The 25,113-nt window shown below is 48.2% G+C and overlaps 1 protein-coding gene across 2 annotated transcripts in view; it reads left to right on the top strand.

Annotated features, from left to right (window-relative positions):
* Positions 1 to 4,012: 4,012 nt before the first annotated feature.
* Positions 4,013 to 25,113, top strand: part of eml1 (EMAP like 1) — a 44,482-nt gene continuing 23,381 nt past the window's right edge. The window contains exon 1 of one of the 2 annotated variants that reach the window (XM_084482518.1): positions 4,013 to 4,202. In XM_084482518.1, the coding sequence (XP_084338644.1) occupies positions 4,175 to 4,202 (28 nt within the window). In that variant the 5' untranslated portion in view covers positions 4,013 to 4,174. Of the gene's footprint in view, positions 4,203 to 14,301; positions 14,451 to 25,113 lie in introns of those variants that run through there. The other variant, XM_084482517.1, reaches the window with a different exon arrangement.

Raw genomic sequence — 25,113 nt, 5'->3', positions numbered from 1 at the left:
TATAAGGGGGTACAGAAGAAAGGGAGAAAGAGGAGAAATGTACTGATGTTTGTCTGGTTCCTACTGAAGCTGAGTCCCAGGCCCGTTGGTGAGGGCCTGAAAGTCCTCAGTCACACCTCGGCCTCAGCGGGGAACAGCCTCCAGCCTCAAGAGGCCCCTTTGGATTGTATGTACGTGTGCATGTGGTTTGTGTGTGTGCATTTGTGTGTGTGTGTGTGTGTGTGTGTGTGTGTGTGTGTGTGTGTACGTGTATGTGTGCGTTTGTGTGTACATGTGTGTGTGTGCGCATTTGCATTCGCATCCATTTATCGTCTTTTCCTCTTCATCGCTTCTAACTTTGGTGCGTGTTTGTTGCCAGTCAACCTTTTCCTGGGTAACATCCAGCCATTTAAAACGTCTTGGAAGTCAGAGCCCCAACATGGCAACATGGATTATATTATCCTTTACCCTCCCAGTACAGTACATCCCCACCACCGCGCTCTCCTGCAGCGCCTCATCAATGCACATCTCCCTGTTTGCTAATGTCATGGTTGTTGTTTATCTTCTCACCTCTGAGACACAAAGCCCGTGGGTTTGAAGTGTGTGGTGGGGCCGTTAAACCAGGAGAGAGAGAGCTGTGAAACGCCGCTCCTCCACTGCTCCTCAATTAGGGCGCTGCCCACACGGCAGTAAAACAGTTAGTGGAATCATTTTGTGGCCGTTAGATTTAACACTATTAAGAGTTCATTAGCCGCCACACTTCCAGAGGCTGCTGCTGCTGCTGCTGTTTCTGCTGGAGCCGAGGGCGTTAGCATAGAGCTAGTAAAACGTAGAGCTGGTCACACAGAGCTGTATTCAGTAAGGGTCTTCTGATCCACCACAACAGAGGGATGACCCAAGGTGTATGGAGCTCTTCGGAGGGGCAGGACAGTGATGCAAGCGGACCGCCGGGGCCTGTTGGTAACTAAGAGGTTAAGTATATATCATGTGATGCAGCCAAACCACCAACCCCCGGCGTGGTGGTGGGGATCCCAGTGAGACTAAACACGGCCTGTTTGAAGCCGGGCCCAGTTGAAGCTCAGTGGGGCATCGCAGACCACATCATTAGGGAGGCCAAGGCATTTTATTCCTTTGGCATGGTGCATTCAGGCTGCGACCGACAGGCAGCAGCAGCAGCAGCAGCAGCAGTGGGGAATCAATGGAAGGTTCCGACACGGGCGGAACAACTTGCTTTACACTTTACTTCACCGGCCAATGAAGCGTCGTCGGGGTCTGGTTTGGAGTATCTGGAGCTTCTACCTCCGCTGGGGAAATGGGACGTGGTAATAAGGGTGGAAAAGGAGAGGGCTGGGTCCATGCTGCAGATCCTACAGGCTGGAAAGAGAGAGAGGGGCAGAGAGGGAGAGAGAGAGAGAGAGAGAGAGAGAGAGAGAGGGGCTTAAAAAGAGAGTGAGAGAAAGGCAAATAGAGAGAGGCCTAAAGAGAGAGTGGGGGCAGAAAGAGAGAGAGAGGGGCTGAGAGAGAGAGCGGGGCAGAGAGAGAGAGGGTTGAGAGAGAGGTCGAGAGAGGGTGAGAGAGGGGGTCTGAGTGAGAGAGAGAGCCAGGGGGAGTTGGAGAGAGAGTGAGGGGTTATGTTTGCCCAGAGCCCTCACGCTGTTCTGCAAACAAGAGTTGGTGGAGCTCACACATCAAAGAGTGTCGGGAGGGGGGAGGGGGGTGGGGCTAGGTATTTGAGAGAGGGAGGAAGGGGGGAGGGGGGGGGGGGGGGGGGGTAGATGGCCTACAGACAGAGACCCCTGCAACTTTTTTTTTTGCTTCAACCTTTGCCTCGACTGGACAGAAAAAGTGTTATTGTTGTTGCTTTGGGCCCTGAGGTGTGTGAGAGAGAGAGAGAGAGAGAGGGGGGGGGGGGGGGGAATGGAGAAAGAGAAAGAGAGAGAGGGGGGGGGAGAGAATGGAGAGAGAGAGAGAGAAAGAGAGAGGGAGAGGGAGAATGAGAAAGAGAAAGAGAGAGAGAGCAAGGGGGGAGAGAGACAGGAGAGAGAGAGAGAGAGAGAGAGAGAGAGAGAGAGAGAGAGAGAGAGAGAGAGAGAGAGAGAGAGAGAGAGAGAGAGATAACCCAGCCCTGGGCAGCGACCCCTGTGACCCTGCCTGTGACCGGCCCAAGTGGAACGAATGTAGCAGGCCTCCTGACTCAGAGCACATGGCGGAACTCATCCCAGTTAATCCGTCCAGCCGAGGTAAGAGTCGCTCACAGAATGGGGCGGGGGTTAAAGATGTGAGGCCGCTACTTAATAAATAGGACCGCCTGTAGGGTTGTGCGCTTTACACACACACACACACACACACACACACACACACATACGTACGCACTGCCACACACACCTACGCCCGCACTGCCACACACACCTACGCCCGCACACTGACACATTACACCTACGCACGTACTGCCACAAATACACACACACACACACCTACACACGCACACTGACACACACTTATGCACTCACTGCCGCACGCACTACCACCACACACACATACACACACACACACACATCTATGCACGTACTGCCACACACGAAGCCACACACACACACTGCCACACACCTATGCACGCACTGCCACACCCACCCCTACGCACACACGGCCACACGCCTACGCACGCACTACCACATACACATACACTTACGCACGCACTCCCCCAGACACACACACTTACTCATGCACTGACAAACACACACGCACACCTACGCAAGCAATGCCACACACACACACACACACACACACACACACACACACATGCGTGTTCTCATGCACACAGAGAACAATGTGTTGTTGGAAGTCTTCAGGGTAGTGATATGTGCAGTTCCGTGAATTGCTTGACAACCACATTTCTCGTGTGCTATGTCATCGAAAGCCTTCTGCGGTCAAGACGGAACAATGGAGGAGATCAGCCGTTCTTCTCCGCTCCTGGTCTCCGTAAGGCCAGAATTCTTTCTTAAATTAAATCTGACCAGGAGTCTGAAATTTCTTTCTTTTTTTTAAATATGCGGACGAAATAAATATATTTTCTTGGTTGTCGGAATTCTGCACTCATGGGTAGGCTACATTACAGTTGTAGCCATTACTCCGGGCTCTATGACCCGTCTATGCATTCAAAGGCACGTAAGTGTAAACGTATCCACCGGCTTGTCTTTCAAAGAGCGCTTCCTAATATCCTTCACAGCATTTAAGAAGATAGTCTGTCAAGCGTCGTGTCAACAACACTTAGGACCGAGGCCGAGCTGTGGGCTCCGAGCGCCTCACGACCACCCGACGACAGACATCTAGTGCCGCTCCTGAGCCGGTACAAGCCGAGGGCCAGGGGGTCAAGGAGCACGACGATTGAGCGAACCAGTTCGCCCAAGACATTTATTTTAGCATTTATTGTACCTTATATTCAGAAACGTCAAATGGTGTTTGTTTAAGCAATAAACAAATAAGATTTCTTTTTTCTCCAACTATAACTCCAGAGTCTCTAGCGCCATCTACCGGTGAGAAGATGACTTGCGGCTGTGCAATTGTTTGCAGAGCAAGATGGTAGTTCGTTCTTCAGCGGTTTTGGTTTTTTACACTGAAGTCAGCGAGAGGCCAACGAGTTAATCAATACACTGAGTCAAGTGGAGGCAACCGAGCAGCCTCATACTGTGGCTCTCATTTGTCCTAGCTGGTAACCATTTCTTTAACACAAATTTATTGGTTGTTAGATTCATGAGTTCGACTTATTTAGCATATTTGGTATGATTGTAATTATTATTTGGTTTGTATGTATTAACATGGTCAAATGGCCTTGTGTCGCACATTAAGTAGGCCTAAGCGAAAAGCACATGTACTTGCAGGGACAAATTTACTGTCCAATTACACGCCGGTGATATTTGATGGGCACGGCCATTAGCCTATAATTAGAGAGCTCAACGACCCCGGCAATAGTCATGTGATGTTATGACAGACGGAGAGAGATACTGTTATAAGCAAAGGGACAAGATATACCTAGTAGAGGAGCCGAGCCGAACTAAACAGTAGGCTACTACACGGGGAAGGACAAATACTGAAATACAAAACACAGATACCAAGCAAGACGGGAGATTAAAGTTCAAAGGCAGAGATTGAGGATAGAGATTGGAGGACACGAGAAGATACTACCCTGACCCTGGCCATGTCTGACTCCGAGGGGCTACCTATGGGTAGGAGAGTGAGAGGGCAGAATGTGGAGAAGAATGAAAAACTATTTGTAGTCATGCAAGTATGAATGTGCATGGTTGTGTGTGTGTGTGTGTGTGTGTGTGTGTGTGTGTGTGTGTGTGTGTGTGTGTGTGTGTGTGTGTGTGTGTGTGTGTGTGTGTGTGTGTGTGTGGTTCTGAACTGGGACAGCTCACCCAGCAAATATTTAGCCTTCTCAATATGAGGACCATATATGGACACATGCGGCTCACAAAGTCTCAGGAAGAGATTACAAGATGGAGAAAGATGGAGAGATGGGCATAGTCTGAAGAAAAGGGGTACAGACAAGTCGCATACTACTGCCTAATATTCCTTCAGATGTGCACAATAGTTCGTCCAGACTCAGAGAAGGTTAATAATTAAACAAATGTATTTTAAATCTATCATTTTGGGGGGCAGAACAGCTCCTGTATACATTTCCGTATGCAACTTTGCATAAACTCTTCAAGGAGTACGACCGCTGTTGATGCGTATATGGTGGCGGCTGTTTGTGTGAGTGTAGGTGTTGGTGTGTATGTTTGTGTGCATGTGTGCTTATCTGTGTGTGTGTTTGTGTGTGTAAGCAAATGATCATTTCCCACAGAGAGGAGAGCCAACAGAGACAACACACACAAAATAGGGAACTATCCTTATCCGTATTTCTCGTTCACGCCTCATCAAGGTCCTTTAAGGTCACCAGTAGCAGATGCTCTCGTCCAAAGTGTCGGACAGTGGGTCCAGATCCCGGCCACCTAGGTAGAGATGAGGCATCTCATGGTCTATATATATATATATATATGGTCAAGTGCCCCCACTAGCCGGGGCACTTGCTGCCCCTGTTCTCCCATCAGAATCCCCCTCCCTCCAATCACTCCCTGTCTACCTCCCTACCCCCCTGTCTCCCTCCCTCCAACCTCTCCCTGTCTCCCTCTTTCCCTGTCTCCCTCCCTCCAACCGCTCCCTGTCTCCCTGTCTCCCTCCAACCTCTCCCTGTCTCCCTGTCTCCCTCCAACCTCTCCCTGTCTCCCTCTTTCCCTGTCTCCCTGTCTCTCTCCCTCCAACCACTCCCTGTCTCCCTCCAACCTCTCCCTGTCTCCCTATTTCCCTGTCTCCCTCCCTCCTGTCTCTATGTCTCCTCCAGCCTCCTCACCATTCCCAGTTGAGCTGGATATAAAGATGTCTTATGTGTGAGGCCACATGAGCCCTGTAAAAAATACTTTGCTTCTTCTCGCAAACTCCAAACTCTTAAAATATGAATTACATTAAATGTATATTTTGATATGTAGTTCTGTGAGGAGCCTCACATCTCTGCTGATGTGTTTCATGCTCTGAATGCTGTGCAGTACACTGAGTGCAATACTAGGCTATAAAGTGCTTTGTTAAATAGATGTATAGGTAATCTGTCAATTTACACATTTTAGATCATTTGCAGAGAAACTGCCAGTAATTTCAGTTATGGTTATGGTTCAGTTAGGCTATTGACACTGGTTATTAGATACAGGTTAGATACTATCGATGTAGTGTGTAGTGATGGGATTTTTATTTCTGTCCTTGTTCATCCCCTAAAAATATAAGCACAAGAATATAAAAACCTCAGTGCGCACTGTTCTACTGCTGTCCTACAGAGGGCAGCATTAACACAGCTAACGGAAGCAGTGGCCGCTTAAGAAACAACCACACCGTTATATCAGAGAAGTTAATCCTCCCAAACTGGCTCGGGGTGGAGTTTTTGGCCAGGAGAGTTCAGAGAAATTATGTCCATTCATCTCTCTCTCTATGGGTGGTGTGGAGGAAGATAGGCGGTCAGACGGGGGGTAAGACGCTCCAAATAGCAGAGACTTATTGGAGCCCCAATGGGATCTGACATCTCTGCAGGGACCAATATAGACTGGTCTCTGCTTTGTCGACATGATGCTATACAGAAAGATGTTAGGGAAAAGTGTGTGGTGTGTGTGTGTGTGTGTGTGTGTGTGTAGTCATGGTTTGCAAGAGTGTGTGTGTGCTAGACGTGGCGGGCTCTCTCTGTACGGTCAGTGCAGTGGGAGCTGGGGAGGAGGTATGTCGGGTTACGGTCTCTCAGGCCGTTGACGTCAGCAGCTCCATCTGTGTCCTCAAGGCAGAGAGGGTCTCCTGACATCACGCGACTCACACCGCCCTCTGTAGACTGAGAGACTGGGAGAATGGTATATTCATGTAGAGCGTTTTTAACCAGTGGCCACTCAAAGCGCTCTACGATATTGCCTAACATTCGCCCATTGTCAACCATGCAAGGCGACAGCCAGCTCGTCGGGAGCTAGGGGTGAGGTGTCTTGCTCAGGGACACCTCGACATTCATCTAGGAGGAGCCGGGGATCGAACTAGCAACCTTCCGGTTACCAGCCAACCCGCTCAACCTCCAGCCACATGCTGCCCCAATGGGCTTCAACGGAATCCCAGAAACAATACATTTACGGATGATCACACACACAACAATGTACTCCATGTTGAGTCATCTACCCAACCTTTGAGTTTTGGCGGTATCGATGAAAGGTCTGTGACCTTGGACCACGACAGGGGCAGAGGAGATAAGGAACGGCCATGAGCTGCCAAGAACCAGCAGAAAGTTGTTTTCCTAATGGGCATCAATTAGATCAAAGGGGAAATGACCGAGAAGGCTCATTAGAGGAACACACATTAGTGGAGGATGATGCCAGAGATGGGGGAGAATAATTCAATTGGTGAACAAAGTGGTGCAGTGATGTCACAGATCAAGAGAGCGAGAGAGAGAGAGAGATCTCTCTTCCTGTTCAGGACGTGAGGGGGGATGGGTGTGTAGTACATGGATGCCTCTGCAGTCAGATGTGATTAATGTTGTCACTGTTTGAGAGAACATGGCCATGTGCGTGTGTGTGTGTGCGCGTGTTTGTGCGTCTATCTCCATAAAGTGTGCAGTTGTGTTTAATGAAGCGTTTATTCTGAATATTGGCTACAGCTCCTGGCTTGTGCAATAAACACATTTGTATTTTTAGCTACCCCCAATTATATGACCCAAGCATATCACTAACTTAATGGGGAAATACAATTTGGCCTATTCCAGAAAATGTTAAGTTTGCATTCATTGCTGCTACCTATGCATACCAATACATGGTTTTAATCTTTAGGATTGAGATTGATCTTTTAATTAAACTTAGATGTCTGGACTCGATATTGATTGGTTGGGTTGTAATATGTGGGATCAGACCGTACTGTACTTAGGGAAGGGAGGGACACGAGAGTGCCTACAGTATTACAATAAATTTACAGTCTAAAAGCTGATGCTCGATCAAAACTGTCATACACATACACACACACATGCGCACAACATTTTCTCTCTCTCTCTCTCTCTCTCTCTCTCTCTCTCTCTCTCTCTCTCTCTCTCTCTCTCTCTCTCTCTCTCTCACGCTTCTACAAGATCTGGCCTGATAGATTACCCAGTTAGACTCTGCAATCTACAATATGTATGTGTGTGCGTGCGAGCGCGCGTCTATACCCACACTTCTGTCCTCTGTGTGAGTGTGTTTGAAGCCAGCAGCACAAAGTCGCTTGTTCCGCAAACCCTCACTGTTCCAATGAGCAGACTTGTTCTTGTACGATGGCAGTAGCTGCATGCCATCCTCCCCAGCCCCCACATAGGGGGGCTCCTCCTCCCACTACATGGGGGGGGCTTCTCCTCCCAGCACCCTGACTACATAGGGGGGCTCCTCCGTGCACACTGAGACCCAGAGAGGCTAGAGGCGTGGGGTGAGGAAACCGTCATAAGGAGAGCCGTACTCAATCTATGTTTCAACTCTTTAAGTCATTTAGAATATAATTACATCAATGTTTATCATTGATGAAAGACATCTTGTTCAAATATGTCTACAGATAGCCTGTGGGCATTGGGGCTTGAGCACAGAACCATTCTTCTGGGATTTGAACATGAGACCACTAGACTCTGCTGCCAAGAATATCAGGAGTAGATGTTGAAATACTATTATTTTCTCAGTGCAGGTTTTACAAACGCTCCGTGTCTGGCGATGAGGTTCTACATACATGATGCAATAGCAGAGCATGACCAAAGAGACTGCATTAATCCACGAGTGGTGACCTAGTTTCCCTGAATCCTGCCGTTTGTTCGTTACTATTCCCTGTGTGACTGTTGCAGTGCAGTGTATCGCTTTCGCTTTGAATCATGGTGTCATTCTATTGAACAGTGTGGTTTTAATGTTAATATACTCAAACTAATTTATCCTTTCATTACCTGAGACTCAGTGAAACATGAATTCATCCTGGTATGAAAAAGTGGTGCACATCTGTGAGCCGTGTGAAAGTGGTGGGCTGAGATGAGATTCTGTTGGGGGTCTGAAGCTCTCTCACAGCTAATGCGTGTCATTTCCACTCTTCTCCATCCTTCCTTCTTTCTAAAAAGCTTCTAAAATAATTTAATTGTTGAAAGTAGGTCACAATCAAATTAGTTTCGCAGTTAACATTGAACATGACACACTTACAGGCACTTAAACCCACTGGCAATGGAAATGTAAGAGGCACTCTTTCTCCCCTTGATCAGGCGATATCTTCTAGCTATGGTTCAGCTATCCTTTTAGCTGTCCTTCTAGATAAACTTCTTGCTATGCTACTAACCATCCTTCTAGCTAACCTTCTAGCTATGCTTCTAGCTAACCTTCTAGCTATGCTTCTAGCTATCCTTCTAGCTTGTTCTACCTATCCATCTAGCTATGCTTCTAGCTTGTTCTAGCCAACAAGCAGTGCAGTAGTCCAACTCTTGTTGTAATTTCCCTATCTGCTGTATGAGTCATCTGTATATTGAAAGCTATCTTAACACGGGGAGACCACAGGGAACTCTGAACACTGAGGGGTCCTAACAAGAGATGTACTTTGTCCATGTCTGTAGTGTTTCATATTTCTTATCTAATCATTTCCTAATGCTCAGATTTCGTGTCGTAAACATGTGTTTACATTTTGTGGCGTGACATATAAGCTGCGATATCCATTGCAGGTTTTCCACATGCATTGAGCTGGTCTGCACTCGATCCATCAATCTCTCCCTCCCCACCCCCCTCCCATGTCAACAGACCCTGGGAATTATTAATAACAGCATCCTGTCCTGTCATTGACAATAACCCTCCCTCCACCACATCACACATCCTGTATCCATCACTGCCACTGATGGGGCCACTCCTCAATGGTTGGTGTTGAATCTGTTCCTCTGAGCTCCTGGGAGAGCATTACAACATGAGGCTGAAGTAGGTCACCTTGCAGAGAGTGATAGGGTGAGAATCGGTGTTCCCCTAAGTGCACCATGAAAAGCAGATAATACATATCAATACTGATAAGGAATATATAAACGTAATGTATTCTGCAGACTGCCGTGAAGGTTTGTCCTAAAAGGAGCAAAGTTTCACTTTACTACGATCAGCTTGTATCATTCAAGCAGAAGCTCACTGATGACATTGAAGGTATTTCAAATCTGATAGTTATCTAGCTTTGATCTCAAATGCTACCACCATTTTATTGAAATTTTGTTTTCGATAGTCTTTTTAAAACCTTAACAGGAATGCCCTCAACCTTAACGACAAAGAAATGAATGTAATGGAAGTATACAACATTGGACCGTAAAGGTGCAGTATGTAGAATTTAGTGCCATCTAGTTGAACGGACTTGGCAGAAATGGAACATAACGTTCATAAGTATGTTTTAATGAGTGTATAATCCAATGAAAATAAGAATCATTGTGTATTTTGTTGCCTTAGTTTGATCCCTTTATATCTACATGGGGAGCTGGTCCTCTTCCACGGAGGCCACCATGTTGCCCCACCTTTCTACAGTAGCCCAGAACTGACAAACAGTTCTGAGAGAGAATGCGTTTTTAGGAACATTTTTTGCTCAGAGTTGTAGGAATGAGTGGGTCGTCTCCATGACTTCGACCTATTTGTGATACTTTTTTAGTCCCTTTATTGTTTAGGAGCGTTATAACGAGCAAGGTTGTATAGGAAATGCACCACACACGGTGGCGTTATGCTCTGTATCCAAGAACCACAGACGGTAAAATAGAAAGAAAAGAAAATAATGAAATCCTACACTTAGTCTAACAAAACAAAACAGCTGTTCTAGTAAATGTCAGGCACATCATGCCAATACAAAAACAAATTTTCAGCTTCAAACCATACGACATTGAGATCCTAGTAGTTCAGTTGAACCTTCTATCTCACTGTAAAAATGTCCTATATATCAGTGTTATATACCACAAAATCCAGATAGACCATTAAACGGAGGGCGGGGTAGCTGGCAGATGGTGCAGGGACATTACAGAAGATTGACCTTCTTCCAGGTTATCTAGGAGCAGATTTGAGTGTCTGAGGGTATAATCCACTGACAGACCACTCATGTGAGGATAAGGTGTTTGTTAGCATTTTCTGTACACCACCATCAGAATATTAAACGTGTGTCCAAATGTGTCCATGCTGTTTGAACGTGAACGGACATAATGACTAGGACCATGAATGTATTTCAACACGGCCGCTTCTGTGTGGCCGGAGAGGGGTCTAATTAAACAGCAGCTAGCTCCTGTAAATAACATGAGGCCATAACATAAACATGACATCTAGAGGGGGGGATGGACTCATGATTCATTTACAGTGTAAACGTTAACGTTTTTCATCAGTTTTCCTGTCTAGGGTTGCTCTAATGCTGGAGATGTCTGTGAATTATACATGTCCAACGCATGGCCCTGTATTGAGCTGGGCTGATGTATGACACAAGGAGGGCAAAAACGCTCATGTCAGCAGAAAACCTTATCCTGTGTGTGTGTGTGTGTGTGTGTGTGTGTGTGTGTGTGTGTGTGTGTGTGTGTGTGCATATGAGAGAGAGAGAGAGAGAGAGAGAGCAAGGGGGGATAGGACTGACAAAAGGGGGAGGGGTCAGCAGCACCAGCAGTTCCACCAGCTGCCTCCTGGAGGGTAGTGGGTGGAGTTTAGCAGCATAAAGCCCCTTGGGCCCCCCCTAAAGCCTCCCCCTCCCCCCCCCCCCCCCCCCACACACACACACAGTGTTCTTTTTTTTTGTGTGACCTCCCTAATCTCCTAATCTGCACCCAGACATATCAGTCTATATTACATACGACAAATTATAGTCCATAGATGAGGAGTTCTGTAGTCAGTCCTCTAAACACTGCTCTGTCCTGCTGCCCTCCGGGGGGACAGGGTGAAAGACCACATGGAGAACAGGACGGGACGTTTACTATCTGCTGCTCAGCACCCCCGTCCAAAGCCCCTTCAAAACATTGGGTGTTCAATCTTTTTTTTAGCGGTGACATAAACATGGGCTCCTCAGATATCATCAGCTTAAAGAATTCTGTTTTAGAAAAATGGGCAAAAATAGAGTTAAGGTTTGGACATTAAGTTTTGTTTTAGTATTATATGTGTGGAGACTTTCAAAAAGTACACAAAAGCGCACCTTTTCTCTTAGGCCTATGGCCTCTAACTCACGACCCCACCCAGCGCCTTGCGTATTTGCACTCTCACTCACTCGCCTACACACACACCCTCACCTCCCACTCTTGTGAAGCGACCTTGAGTATCCTGAAAGGCGCTATATAAAATCTATTTATTATTATTATTATTATTTAAGAGTTGAGAAGGCAGTAACGAGCCAAATGGGAAGCTGATGCTAACGAGAGGTGGCGTCGGCAGCCCCTCCTCCAGGCCCTGCTCTCTGTAGTAGCATGGTGGAGGCTAGCTCCTTTAGCGTCATCTTGTTGTGTAATACGTGTGTCATGGTTAGCAGGGCGGTGTAGGCTAGCTCCTTTAGCTCCATCTCCTTGTGTTATGTGTGTGTCAGGGTAAGCAGTGTGGTGGAGGAGAGCTCCTAGTAGTTCCATCTCCTTGTGTTATGTGTGTGTTAAGGTTAGCAGCGTGGTGGAGGCTAGCTCCTTTAGCCCCATCTTGTTGTGTAATATGTGGGCCAGAGTGCAGCCCCCCTTGAGAAGAGAGAAAGAGAGAGGGAGAGAGAGAGAGAGAGCACCTGGGAATACAGCAGCCACAGCTCTGAGGTCAGCCACAGAGAGTCCTTGGACCGTGAATTGATCAGCAGATGCTCTGCCACTGGGCTTGTTTCTTACATCCACGATGATTCGGTTGCACAGTTAAAGTGTTGTATTCATGCACCAGACCTATAGTGGTTTCCAGAGCGATGGATGTCATTCGGTGTCTTTCAGCGTGTTTCTGCTGTAAGGAGATGAGACAGCGTCTCAGAGGATGATATGTAGGCCAGTCTGGCTTTCCTCATTATTTTTCCATGGATTATGAATAATGCAAAGTTTACCCTTTGCAAAATTAAAAGCCCCCATTGTAATGTTTTCCCCACTTCACCCGCTACAGTCTCGCTCATTCACTCATTCAAAATCTAAACACTTCACCACCAACATACACCCAATTCAAGCACCCTTCCTCTTTCTTCTATTGGATCCCTCCCCCTCAATTCCATTTCAGGCTCAATCTTCACAACCCCCCTCTCTCACACACACACACACACACACACACACACACACACACACACACACACACACACACACACACAAATACTAACACCCACCATGTCTCTCTCTCTCTCTCCCTCTCTTTCTCTCTATCTATCTATCTCTCTCTGTCTCCCTCTCTCTCTCCCTCCCTCTCTCTCTCCCCCCCTCCCTCTCCCCCCCTCTCTCTTTCCCCCCTCCCTCCCTCTCTCTCTCCCCCCCTCTCCCTCTCTCTCTCTCCCTTTCTCTCTCTGTCTCCCTCTCTCTCCATCTCCCTCCCTCCCTCCCGCTCTCTCTCTCCCTGCTCTCTCCATCTCTCCCCCTCCCTCTCTCCCACTCTCTCCATCTCCCTCTCTCTCTCCCTCTCTCTCCCTCTCCCTCTCCTTCTCTTGTTGTGATGCTCTCTCTCGGTCTGCAGAGGAGCAGATAAGACAGTGAGAGGGCGTGTGCTAATCCCGTTATGCTGGGCTAGCAGGGCTCGGGGCTGTGTTCGGCTCCCGGTCTATGAGCTTTGATTAAGTGATTAAGGTGGCAAATGGACCCGATAGGGGACCCTGGGACCGGCTTCATACAGAGAGCGGCTCGTGTCCTCAGTTGACTTCCCACCTCGGTGATGTGTACGTGCTGCGCTAAGATGTCTGTGTTTTTGTGTGTTTGCCTGAGCGCTCAAGGTCCCTCTATTTAAGTATTGTGTTTTTTTTAGCTGCTTTGTGTCCTCTGCTCTCTTCTCCCTTTCCTCTCCTTTCATCTCCTATTTTATTCTGTCCTCTACTCTCCCCTCCTCTCCTCTCCTCTCCTCTCCTACACAGCCAGTCTGTAACAAGGGGGAGGATTTAGTGGGACTGTGGCCCCGCCCCCTTCTCTCTAACTCGTTCACATTCTATGACAGCACAGAGCCAGGGTAGGCTGGGGCTGTCCCGGCATTATCTGTGCTTAGACCCACACACTAACACCACACAACACTCTCACACAGACCTGCGCACACGCCAGGCTCACACACATGCTCAGTGTTCAAAACACTGCCGGTGGTCGTCTGGTTGGAGGAGGCAGGCGCTCAGCTCATCAAGCCCACTCTAAGCTGTTGTTCTTGGGGAGGATCGGAAGGGAGCCGTCCCCTCCTAGCGACGCACAGCTGGTGCCTCTGAGCAACAGCACAGAGGACAACACAGAGAGAGGGAAGGGAGAACAGGGGATCAGAGGAGGAGCCACGCAGGAGGGGAGAGACTGCAACACAGTTCAACCTCATTCCCTGCGTCCCTCTCTTGAGATGATTCACTGAGTCCTGCGGCTTCTTCATTCTTTCCGGAAGCGTTTCACTGGAGTACTTGGAAACTTTGTTGGTTTTTGTTCTCTTCGAAAAGAGGTGGAAAAAGGGAGAAGGGACAAGGAAGACCAGGGTTGGAGTTCACATGACATTTACGGAGGTGAATGGGTTGCCATGGTGACTCGCAGCCGGAGCCTGACCCGCGGAGACTGAATGGAGGGATCGCCCCGGACGCCAAGTGAACGCTAGAATTACCAAGGGGAGTCGCCGGGGGAGACGAGAGAGAACTGAGAGGGAGGAAGGAGAAAGGAGGAGGAGGAGGAGGAGGAGAGAGGTTGTTTAGCAGAGGAGTGGAGCAGAGGGGGTTCAGAATGGAGGAAGGCTTCTCCAGCTACAGCAGTCTCTACGACACATCGTCCCTGCTGCAGTTCTGCAACGGTAACAAACTTCTCTCCTCCCCCAGCCTCAGCCTCACAACATGCTCCGTCTGTCTGTGGGTCCGGACCTCACATGTCACTATGACTCGTCAGTCGGTGGAGTGTGTGTGTGTGTGTGTGTGTGTGTGTGCCTGTGTGTGTGTGTGCCTGTGTGTGTGGTTGTCACTGTTATTTCCTATTTTTGTTCCATCTCTGCAGGCGTTGGTAAAACGGTGTGTTTGTTTTGGTCAGAGAGGACAGTCTGTCCTATTGTTTTAACCCGGCAGCTGCTCTTTAAACACAGATTAGGCGATGGACACAGAGAGGATTTGGCCGAAGCTTAACCCAATTTCTGACCGAAACGCAGCGTTTGTCTGACTTGACCTTAAGCTGCAGGATAAACTGTCTGCGCCAGCCTGCAAAGAAAGCAAAGGCTGGTCCTGGGACTCGTTGTGTTTAAGATGTATAGACTAGAATTACACAGGCTCATGGTACTGAAGAGGGACATTAAGACCTGTGACTCCTCCTGTGGCTCATGGATGTCTAGAGAGTGCAGAGTGTTGGAATGAAAGGGAGAATCAGAGGTGGTTGTCCTCGTACTGCGGTGTGAAGTTCTGCCAGCAGGGCGGTGAGGCGTGTGACGGATGGACTGTTATGGTGGTCGAGGGTGACTCAGGCCGCATGACACATCCTCGGGTTTGTTCCAATGAATCTTTTCAGGGCTTTTCCCAGGAGTTTTCCCTGTTTAGGTAAGCAACTCGATGCGTCTACCACCGTCCGATGTCTCCAGCCTACAGATGTTACCTCGCAAGCTGAAATGAAAGGGAAAGTTCAGTAATGGCTGGCCATGGTTTAAAAGATGGACTTGTGTATTCTTCACATCCTGGATTCCTGACTCTTTATAAGGTCAATTTAGGATGAAGGCTGTGTTTCCGCACCAGTAGTATATATAGTCAATCCTAATCCAATCCCATTCCTAATGGGAATTCAATTGTATGTTCTTCCCGTTTTATACAGTACATCGGGATAAGGTGAGGAGGCTTTACCGTTTGGGGAACGTGAAGCGTGAAATTTGAGTGCACACAAATACGAGTCACTGATTCCATTTGCAGCACTTTCCTCAGGATCCCTGTGAGGACAGTTCCGCCCGTGACTCCAGCCTCTATTAGATCACGACGCCAGTGAGGTGTGAACCAGCACCGACAGATCGTGGACAATAAGACTGTTCAGTATGAGCAGGAGGCAGGGGGCCGATGGAGCACCACCAGTCCTCCTGAGGGGGAGTGTGTACCTCGTTATCGTGGTCTGGAACCTCCTTCGTGAGTCACAGAGTCTGCAGGTCGGACTGAGAGTTCGGACTAACAGAGGTGACCTCGCTGATACTGGTAATGATTTAGATTATGACCTTTAATGGCAGCTTCTCAAGGAAACATCGAAAAGATAAAATGAGATATGGTGTACTTCATTAACGTCGCTGAAGTGTCAGTCACAGCAGAAGAGATGACAGTAATGTAACAATACGCAAGAATATACTAAGTATATACAACATAAACCCAGACAGTATGTGCAGCAGGAAGGTAAACACAGGATGATAATGTCCACATTCTTGGCAAGCGCAGGGTTCATATCCTAGACTGCATTGCAGTACGATGCAGGCCTGCAGTGACTTCTCTCTGAGAAGAGGCTCTCCTCATCTTTCTGGTTCTGTACTCCGCCTCCTGGCAGAGACCCATGCTAGTATATTTCTGAAATGACACTTGAGTATCGTCCTCTCTTGCCCCAGAGTCGTTCCTTGATCACCATGGAACTCATTTCAATCCCCCAGAGAACTAAACAAACAAAAACATTGAATAGAGAATCTGTCTGATGGCATGCCTCAGCTTCCCGCCCGTGGGACCATGGTGCAGAGAGGTACGCCTGCTCCCTGCCTCCCTCTACTTGTTGCTGTGTCATGGCAGTTCTCAGAGCTGACAGCACGGTGACGGCCAGCAGGCTAATAGGCTAGTGCCGCTCTCTAATGCTAGTGCCGCTCTCTAAGGCTGGGGCTTGTTGTTAGCAATCCTTCACTCCAATGTCATGTTTCCTCCCTGTGAGCCAGACATGCTGCTGTGCTCTGGCCAGGGGATTTCCATCCTCCCTCCATCCTTCCTCGGTCTTGCTCTCGCTCTCCCCTCTCTGTATAGAGACAGATCTCTGTCTCTGTCTCTCTCTCTCTCTCTCTCTCTCTCTCTCTCTCTCTCTCTCTCTCTGAATCCCTGGCTCTTTATATCTATATGTTTACACAAAGACTCAATTATTGTGTGTCTCTAATGTAGAGACGTGTGTGGGGGGGTGTATTGTGTGTGTGTGTGTGTGTGTGTGTGTGTGTGTGTGTGTGTGTGTGTGTGCGTATGTGTGTGTGTGTGTGTGTGTGTGTGTGTGTGTGTGTGTGTTGACTTGGATGGTCTGTGGGTTGGTGACATCATGCTGTAGTCTAGCTGAACCCACTCTGGGCAGAAAGCAATGATGTCATTCATTCCCTATCCCCCCTGTGCGCTTGCTCTCTCTCTCTCTCTCTCTCTCTCTCTCTCTCCCTCTCCCTCTCCCTCTCTCTCTCTCTCTCTCTCTCTATCTCTCTCTCTCTCTCTCTCTCCCCCTCTATCTGTGTTGTGGAGCATCCAACCAGACTAATGTAGTAGAGACGAGGTCAGCTGAGTGGAGGAGCGCACACAGCCGGACCGCTTTGTGCTCAGGAGAAAGAAGAGTAACGAACCGTTAATTAACCTCATTACTCAGGTGTGAGCAATACGCCGGTAATTTGCAAACAGACTCACAAAGTCACACTGACACGTAAACATGCACGTGAAAAAAAGGGATTTGAGAGGCATGTATGTAAATGTTGAATATGGTTTTGTCTCTCATGAAATTATTTGTGCTGTGTAAAGTGATGGGTCGTTCATAATCAGGAGGACCAGTTTGATGACCTTGTTGTTCATAGTTGTGCCTTCATGTTTATGACTTCATGTTTTATAAGTTGGGGGAGGCAGTCTGAAAGTCGAGAGGTTGGGGACTCCCATCTCCCGTTTCTGAGAAACCAGGGCATCTCTTCCCTGATTGGTTTAGGGCATCCATCTGGCTGGTCAATCAAAGTTGCGTGAAATGCAACACTTCTCACTGGTGGAGAAACGTGATGAGGGAGGGGACTCTTAGAATGATTACGTTTTCTCTCTCCCTTTCTCTCTCTCTCTTCTGTTTGCTCTCTCTCTCTCTTTAAAACGTTGAATGACATGATTCTCACTGTACATCACTTTGAATGAAGTGCTGAGCGACTAAATCTAAATACATCAATAAAGATGTATTCCGCAGTATGCTAGACTGGGTAGCCCCGCCCATTCTGCCGGCGATTTGAGTTTGCCCTGCAGAAGGGTCTAGAGAAGAGCAATACATTTCTTTCTAGTTTCGATACGTTTTTGTGGGAGCCAATCACCAAGCTGGCTTTTCCCCCTGGCGCGCTATTGGCTGGTTTAACAGAATGACAACAGGGAAGCGACGGCAAGCAGCCAATTGCATACACAGTCAATTTAACTCCGCCCGTTGATCATGCCTCATGTGCTGAAGAAAATGACAGCAGCTTCCCCAGACCAACGTGCAATCTACGATTGAGCTTGGTCTGCCAATAGCCAGGCTAGCAGTATGCTTATTAGGGTCACAAACGTTCAACGTGGAACAACAGAGAACCTCAGCCTAGTCTCTGTGCAGATCCACTCCATGGTTACTTCTCTTTCTCCATGAGGGTCTTTCTTCATCTAGCTGAGGGGGTAACAAGGTCCCCCCCTCAGACTCTTAACCCCCCGGCTCCAGCCACAGGGCCTGCTGTGCACGTCGGTTCTGAACCAAGGTACCCCCCTCCGCCATTGGTACCTGCTACCAGGAGGCTGGGTGGAGGGATGCCAAGAGGATGGAGAAATTAAAAGAATGTCCTCAGGCAGTCTGGGCTCTCTGCTCCATTATTCATCATCTATTTCCCCCCCCCCCAACCTTTTCATCTCCTTCTGCTGTTTTAAACAGCGAGCCACGACCGAGTGAGTTACAACCTGAAACATTGTGACCTATCAGTTTATTCACCTACAATGTGTTGGTTTTTCTTCCAACGCTGTACAAACACACTCACATCACATCACATATCTGTGGTTGACAGCTGGTCGTTTCTCACTCATAGAGGAACGATCTAGGTCAGCAGGCTGTCTGAACCAAACACAATACTCCTTCAACAGCCTTCAGTTCAAAACGTACTACACGTTTTGTATAAATGATTTGTGGCTGTTTTCCCGGAGATAGAAGACACGTTTGTCCTTATGAACATGAAGTATGTTCAGCTTGAATGCAGGCCCTTAGGTACCAGGTCACCGGACCAGTTCCAGATCTCCAGGAGCCTCCACCTTGGGCCCTGCCCTCATTGTCAGATAGAAAGCCTTCATTTGGAGGAAGCAGGCCATGCATGCGTGTGTGTTGTGGGCCAGCAGCCACCCCTCCCACCCCTCCCACACCTCCACCCCCACCCCCATCCCCACCCCAACACCTGACCACAGCAGCCTCATACCTGGTGGGTCATGATGAGTGATGAGGAGCATCCCCGAGCATCCCCTGTCACGCGAAACCTACCGGAGAGAGGGAGAGGAAGGAATGACTTTCCTCTTGTGCTGAGCGATGTCCCAAATTCCCCCCCACCTTCACTTCTTCACTTCTTCACTTCTTTCCTTGAAGAAAGTTTGGTTAAACAATAGTGCTAAACAAACCCGCCCAAAGCTAAGGTATTAATCCCTGGTGCCAACAGAGACTCCATGCCGAGTTCTATCGAGGCTGGAGGTTCTCAGCTGCACTCTGAGCTTTTATAGAGCATGTTAAATTCAGCTGCAGCGGACCATGGCTTCATCTCTCTGCCAACCTCCCCTCCTCCCTGTTTGATATTCACATACTTACCAACCCACCTGTCTGAAGCTCTGGAAGACAGACGTGCCCTGAGGAACATCTCTGCTGGGTACTATAAGTCGCTGCAGCTTATTGAGAGACAACTCGTGCTTGTGTGTGTGTGTGTGTGTGTGTGTGTGTGTGTGTGTATCTTCTGTTTCAGGCCCCTCTACTGTTTAATTCAAAGCCCCTGCATTGATTTTCTCATGCCTCTAACAGACGCACACACACGCACACACACACATGCACAAGCACACATGTACACATGCACACGTACACACGTGCACACATGCACACGTACACACATGCACACGTACACACACACACACACACACACACACACACACACACACACACTCTGATCTTCTCTTCTGAAACACTGTGACTCTGCCTCCTCTCATCCATTGAGATGAACGGATACAAACATTGCAGCCTGGTTGTGCTCGTCTCTGACAGCCTAAACCCAGTCCCTGCTCAACCCTTTGTTTTTCCTCATCCTTCCGTATCCAAGCAATGTGTTAATCTGCTCTTAGCATGTGTGTGTGTGTGTGTGTGTGTGTGTGTGTGTGTGTGTGTGTGTGTGTGTGTGTGTGTGTGTCTGTGTCTGTGTCATGGTCTTCTTACAGCCTCCTTCTCAAACACACTCCCTACTTCCCTTGTTACTATTTGAGCTTGTGAAGCTTGTATCTGCTCTTCGTTTTTCACCACCCTCCTCCTCTCCCACCTCTTCCTCCTCCTTCTCCTCCTCCTCTCCCCCCTCCCTCTCCTCCTCTCCTCCAGACAGCTGGCTATTGTTGGGCCGAGTCACACTGTACTCCACTGACTCTCTCTCTCTCTCTCTCTCTCTCTCTCTCTCTCTCTGTCTCTCTCTCTCTCTCCCTTACTCCAAATAACAGCTCGCTCTGCTCTATTTCCCTCTCACAACTAGCCTTTAGCTGCTAAGTGGTGTGTGCGTGCATGCGTGCGTGCGTGTGTGTGTGGTTGTATATATTTGGGCCTACCTTCCATTAACATGCTGATGGCAGGACAGGGCTATGCAGAAACCCAACGAACTACGGTTAAACTACAGTGTTAAGATTGTGCTGATTCACCAGGTCTGATGCAACAGATTGCGCTGCAGTAGAGTCAAGCTGTGTGTGTGTGTGTGTGTGTGTGTGTGAGAGAGAAACCTGCATAAGGCATTGCTCAGAGCCATAACAATGATTCAAACAGATTTGATCCTCTGCTTACTTCCAACTACTTCCAAGCATCTCAGTATCCCACACAGTAGGTGTTGTGTTACTGTTGTGTTACTGAAGCTACACAATGTCTGCACCCAGGGGTCGGCTGTATTCACTCTGTGAACCGCCCTGCAGAATGTGACAGCAGGGGACTCTGGAAGGTTACAGACACTTTGAATGACTTAACTATGCTTGGTATTTAAAGGACGCTTTGAGGTCAATGTTAGCTGTTTACTAGTTATTTGTGTGTGTGTGTGTGTGTGTGTGTGTGTGTGTGTGTGTGTGTGTGTGTGTGTGTGTGCGTGCGCGTGTGCGTGTGTGTGTTTGTGTGTGTGTGTGTGTGTGTTTGATCTATTAGTGCCTTCACCCATCAATTCTTCTCTTTTCTTCATCTGACACATGCTCACAGCACACATCCCATGACCCAGTAAAACAATGAGCAATGTGGAGAGTGAGCAAGCTGGGCTAAATATACATACACTGTGTGTGTGTGTGTGTGTGTGTGTGTGTGTGTGTGTGTGTGTCTGTGTGTGCGCCTTTGCATTTGCATCAATGCACACAATGCGTCAGTAAATCCTGGCGTGTTTGTATGTTACAATAAACGGGTTGGTATTTTGGGATTTGGTATGTATTCAAGTCATGCACCTGCGCGTGCATGTGGCTGTGTGTGATAGTGCACATGGCTGTGTGAGCGTGCACGTGGCTCTGTGAGCGTGCACGTGGCTCTGTGAGCGTGCGTGTGGCTGTGTGAGCGTGCAAGTGGCTCTGTGAGCGTGCACGTGGCTGTGTGAGCATGCACATGGCTGTGTGAGCGTTCATGTGGCTGTGTGTGAGCGTGCACATGGCTCTGTGAGTGTTCATGTGGCTGTGTGTGAGCGTGCACTGTGAGCGTGCATGTGGCTGTGTGAGCGTTCATGTGGCTGTGTGTGAGCGTGCACCTGGCTGTGTGAGCGTGCACGTGGCTGTGTGAGCGTGCATGTGGCTGTGTGAGTGTGCATGTGGCTGTGTGAGCGTGCATGTGGCTGTGTGAGCGTGCATGTGGCTGTGTGAGCGTGCATGTGGCTGTGTGAGCGTGCATGTGGCTGTGTGAGCGTTGTGAGCAGTAGAGAAACATGCAGGCCAGTGGAAGCTTGCTTCACTGGTCCTTGAACACTGGGTGCCATGGCCATGAAAATACCTTGAGGAGACGGAGGCGTCCATGAGCACTCCTTTGAAACTCTAATGTCTCTGACTCTAATCTCTCTCTCTCCCTCTCTCTCTCTCTCTCTCTCTCTCTCTCTCTCTCTCTCTGGCCTGGTATCACATACACACACAGTGCGTCCCCCCTGTTTCCTCCATTAACAGCATTAGTAAGGGACTAATTGGGTGGTGGTCTTCCTTGGAGCTAAAGCAGTCACTACAGAGTCATTATATCTTTGCAGATTACAGACCGCCACATATATGAAGCAGGTACAGTCTGTTCAGGGGCAGCAGACCATGAAGATTGTGATTGTGTGTTTGTGGGGGGGGGGGGGGGGGGGGGTTGTGTGTGTTTGTGTGAGTGTGTGTGTGTGTACTCTGCATTAAGCTGTGCCATAACACAGTGATTTTCAAACGGTGGTCCGCGGACCACCGGTGGTCCGTGACGGTACTGCAGGTGGTCCGTGGAAAAGCAAACAAAAAAAATAAATTAAATAAATAAATAAAAAAGCAAACTTTGTGATCACATCACATGCATTTATATCACATGCTTTATATATATATATAGGCAGTGTATATATGAAACAATTTGTTTTAAATTATAAATGGAAGAAATAAGGCCTATTATTATTTTAATTTCCAGTAAGTTTCTTGATCTCCCGTTTCTGAAATGTTTTGCATATGTTACTTGGAAAAACTCCCAGCCTGTTCGTTGAGGACTTTGAGAACATTTGATATTTGCCTTTATCCAGTTCAGTTCAGTTCAGTTTGTTTGTGATTACTGTACATATTTAATACTCCATTATCATTGCTATGGATATATGCCTGGTGTTCAAATTAACCTGATTATGCTCTCGGGCACTTTAAATAAATACATTAAATATGTGGCAGCCGTTGTGTGCAGTAAACGTTCTTTTAACAAGCCTGTTGTACTGATGCAATGTTACTTTTAGTGCTAATATATGCCTATTAAGAGGTGCGGGTAATTCAGGTAGGACTGTGTGTAGACATATTTTATTATGTGTATTATAAGGTGGTCCGCGAAAATCTTGATTATAAAAAGTGGTCCACACACACTCAAAGTTTGAAAACCCCTGCCATAACAGATGGAGAGAGAGAGGCCACTTAGAAATGCTATAAAAAATGGATGAATAAGGGAGGGATGTAGAAAACAGGTGTAGGGATGAGAGGGTGAAATCCCCCACCCACCCCACCCATCTGCACACACACACACAAACACACACACACACGCACCTTTTGAATGTGATCATTTGGAGTGTGAAGTCAAAATGAGGAAGGCATTGTGGAAGTCCACCAGGTCAGCAGGGTTCAATAGTTGGATTGTAGTCGGCGATGTGCTCTGTGGGCCTCTCAGCAGCCAGATGGTGAACACATGAGTTGGCCTTTGAACAGAGCCAGTACTGTCACTGGCCAAGATGGCCGCCACCAATGTGTGCAGCACACACACACGCCACGTGTGTGTGTGTGTGTGTGTGTATGTGTGTGTTTTTGTGTGTGTGTGTGTGTGTGTGTGTGTGTGTGTTTGGTGTGCATGTCAGACCTTTCCCACACCGAAGTTCCCCCACTACATCCCTTGACGATGCAGAATTGGAACACACACACACACACGCACACACACTGGATGGTGCGAGCGTTCCGCCCCCTGTTCCTTCCTGGTTGTTTATTATTTGAGAGACAAAGGCTTGTTCTCTAAGAACGATCTGAGGCAGGGCTGGGATGGAGCACAGGCCGCTGCGGGGCAGGACGGGGTGCGCTGATCTCCTCTAGGTCATAGGACGGCCTTTTGATCTTAATTCACACCTTTTAGGTTGTTTTTCTCTTTAAAGTTTTCAAAGTTCATTTAAATTTGTCTGAATTGTCTCACGTGTGTCTGTGGAGGAACGTGTGTGTGTGTGTGTGTGTGTGTGTGTGTGTGTGTGTGTGTGTGTGTGTGTTGAACATTGCCTCCATCGTAGATCTTGCTATCATGGGCTACGGCAGAGCTCATAGAACATGTTAACTGTCAACGTTGTATTTATCTTAATACTCACTGAAGGGAGAAAGATCCTTTAGGTTTTCCTTCATATTTAATGTTTATTTTGACTTTGAGCTTCATGCAGAGAAAAGAAGAGACTTTGAGACATTTGTCATCCTCCACTCTGCAGTCCTTTGTCTTCTCTGATGGATTTATAGCCCTGCAGATCCACCCCAGACACCACCACAGTTCCCGAGAGAGAGAGAGAGAGCGAGAGAGAGAGAGAGAGAGAGAGAGAGAGAGAGAGAGAGAGAGAGAGAGAGAGAGAGAGAGAGAGAGAGAGAGAGAGAGCACTAAGCCCAGCCCCCCTGGGTTAAGGGATCACTAGCATTGAGCATAAGATCTGCTGCACACATCCCCTCTAATCCCTGCAGCCAGCAGCACCTTCCTCTGACAGGGCGCGTGTGTGTGTGTGTGTGTGGTGTGTGTGTGTGTGTGAGTGAGTGCCACGTGCGTGTCTCAGATGTATTTATCTCCCCTTTCTGCTCTCGCTCTCTTTCTCTGTGTCTCTGTACTTTTTAATGGCTGACCCCTTTCTCACAACCTTTCTCCAGGTCAAGCATCGGCCCGACAGAGAGACAGACAGGTGGAAGGACAGAGAGAGAGACAGACAGAGGCTCAGACAGAGGGAAGGACAGAGAGACAGACAGGTGGAAGGACAGATAGAAAGACGGACAGAGAGAGAGACAGACAAAGGGACAGACAGAGAGACAGACAGGCATGTACACAGCGCGGGACCCAGTGTTTATTGGAAGTCAAGCTTTCATTTAGTTTCTAATCCAGGCCTGAGCCCCAAGCAATCTCATGACACTCGCACACACACACAACTACACATCAGCACACACAACTACACACAAGCACACAAAAATGTTCTTTGCATACTAATGTTTCCCCAGGCCAGGTTTTGTGTGTGTGTGTGTGTGTGTGTGTGTGTGTGTGTGTATGTGTTGTGTGGGTGCCCATAAGTGTGGGAGGGAGTGAGCAAGACCCCACTTGACCTGAGTTGACCCCTGGCTAGCAGGTCAAGGCGGCAAGGCCGCACGCACGCACGCACGCACGCACGCACGCACGCACGCACGCACACACACACATACACACATACACACAGACACTCCCATCCGGAGATGTATTTTTCTTCTTGTCATCGCCAACACCCCACTCTCACTCTCTCTCTCTTTCCCCTCCCTGCCTCTCTTATCTTGTCCATACCTCCATCTGTTTCCTGCGAGACAAACACGTCGTGTTCAGGACTCATGCTTCACCCTTTTCTCTTTATCTCACTCTGTTATTCTCTCTCACTCTCT

This window comes from Micromesistius poutassou (assembly GCF_964030765.1).
Source record: "Micromesistius poutassou genome assembly, chromosome: 17".
Lineage (NCBI taxonomy): Eukaryota > Metazoa > Chordata > Actinopteri > Gadiformes > Gadidae > Micromesistius > Micromesistius poutassou.
The sequence above is the reverse complement of the archived record's forward strand: the minus strand, read 5'-3'. Positions and strand labels throughout refer to the sequence as shown.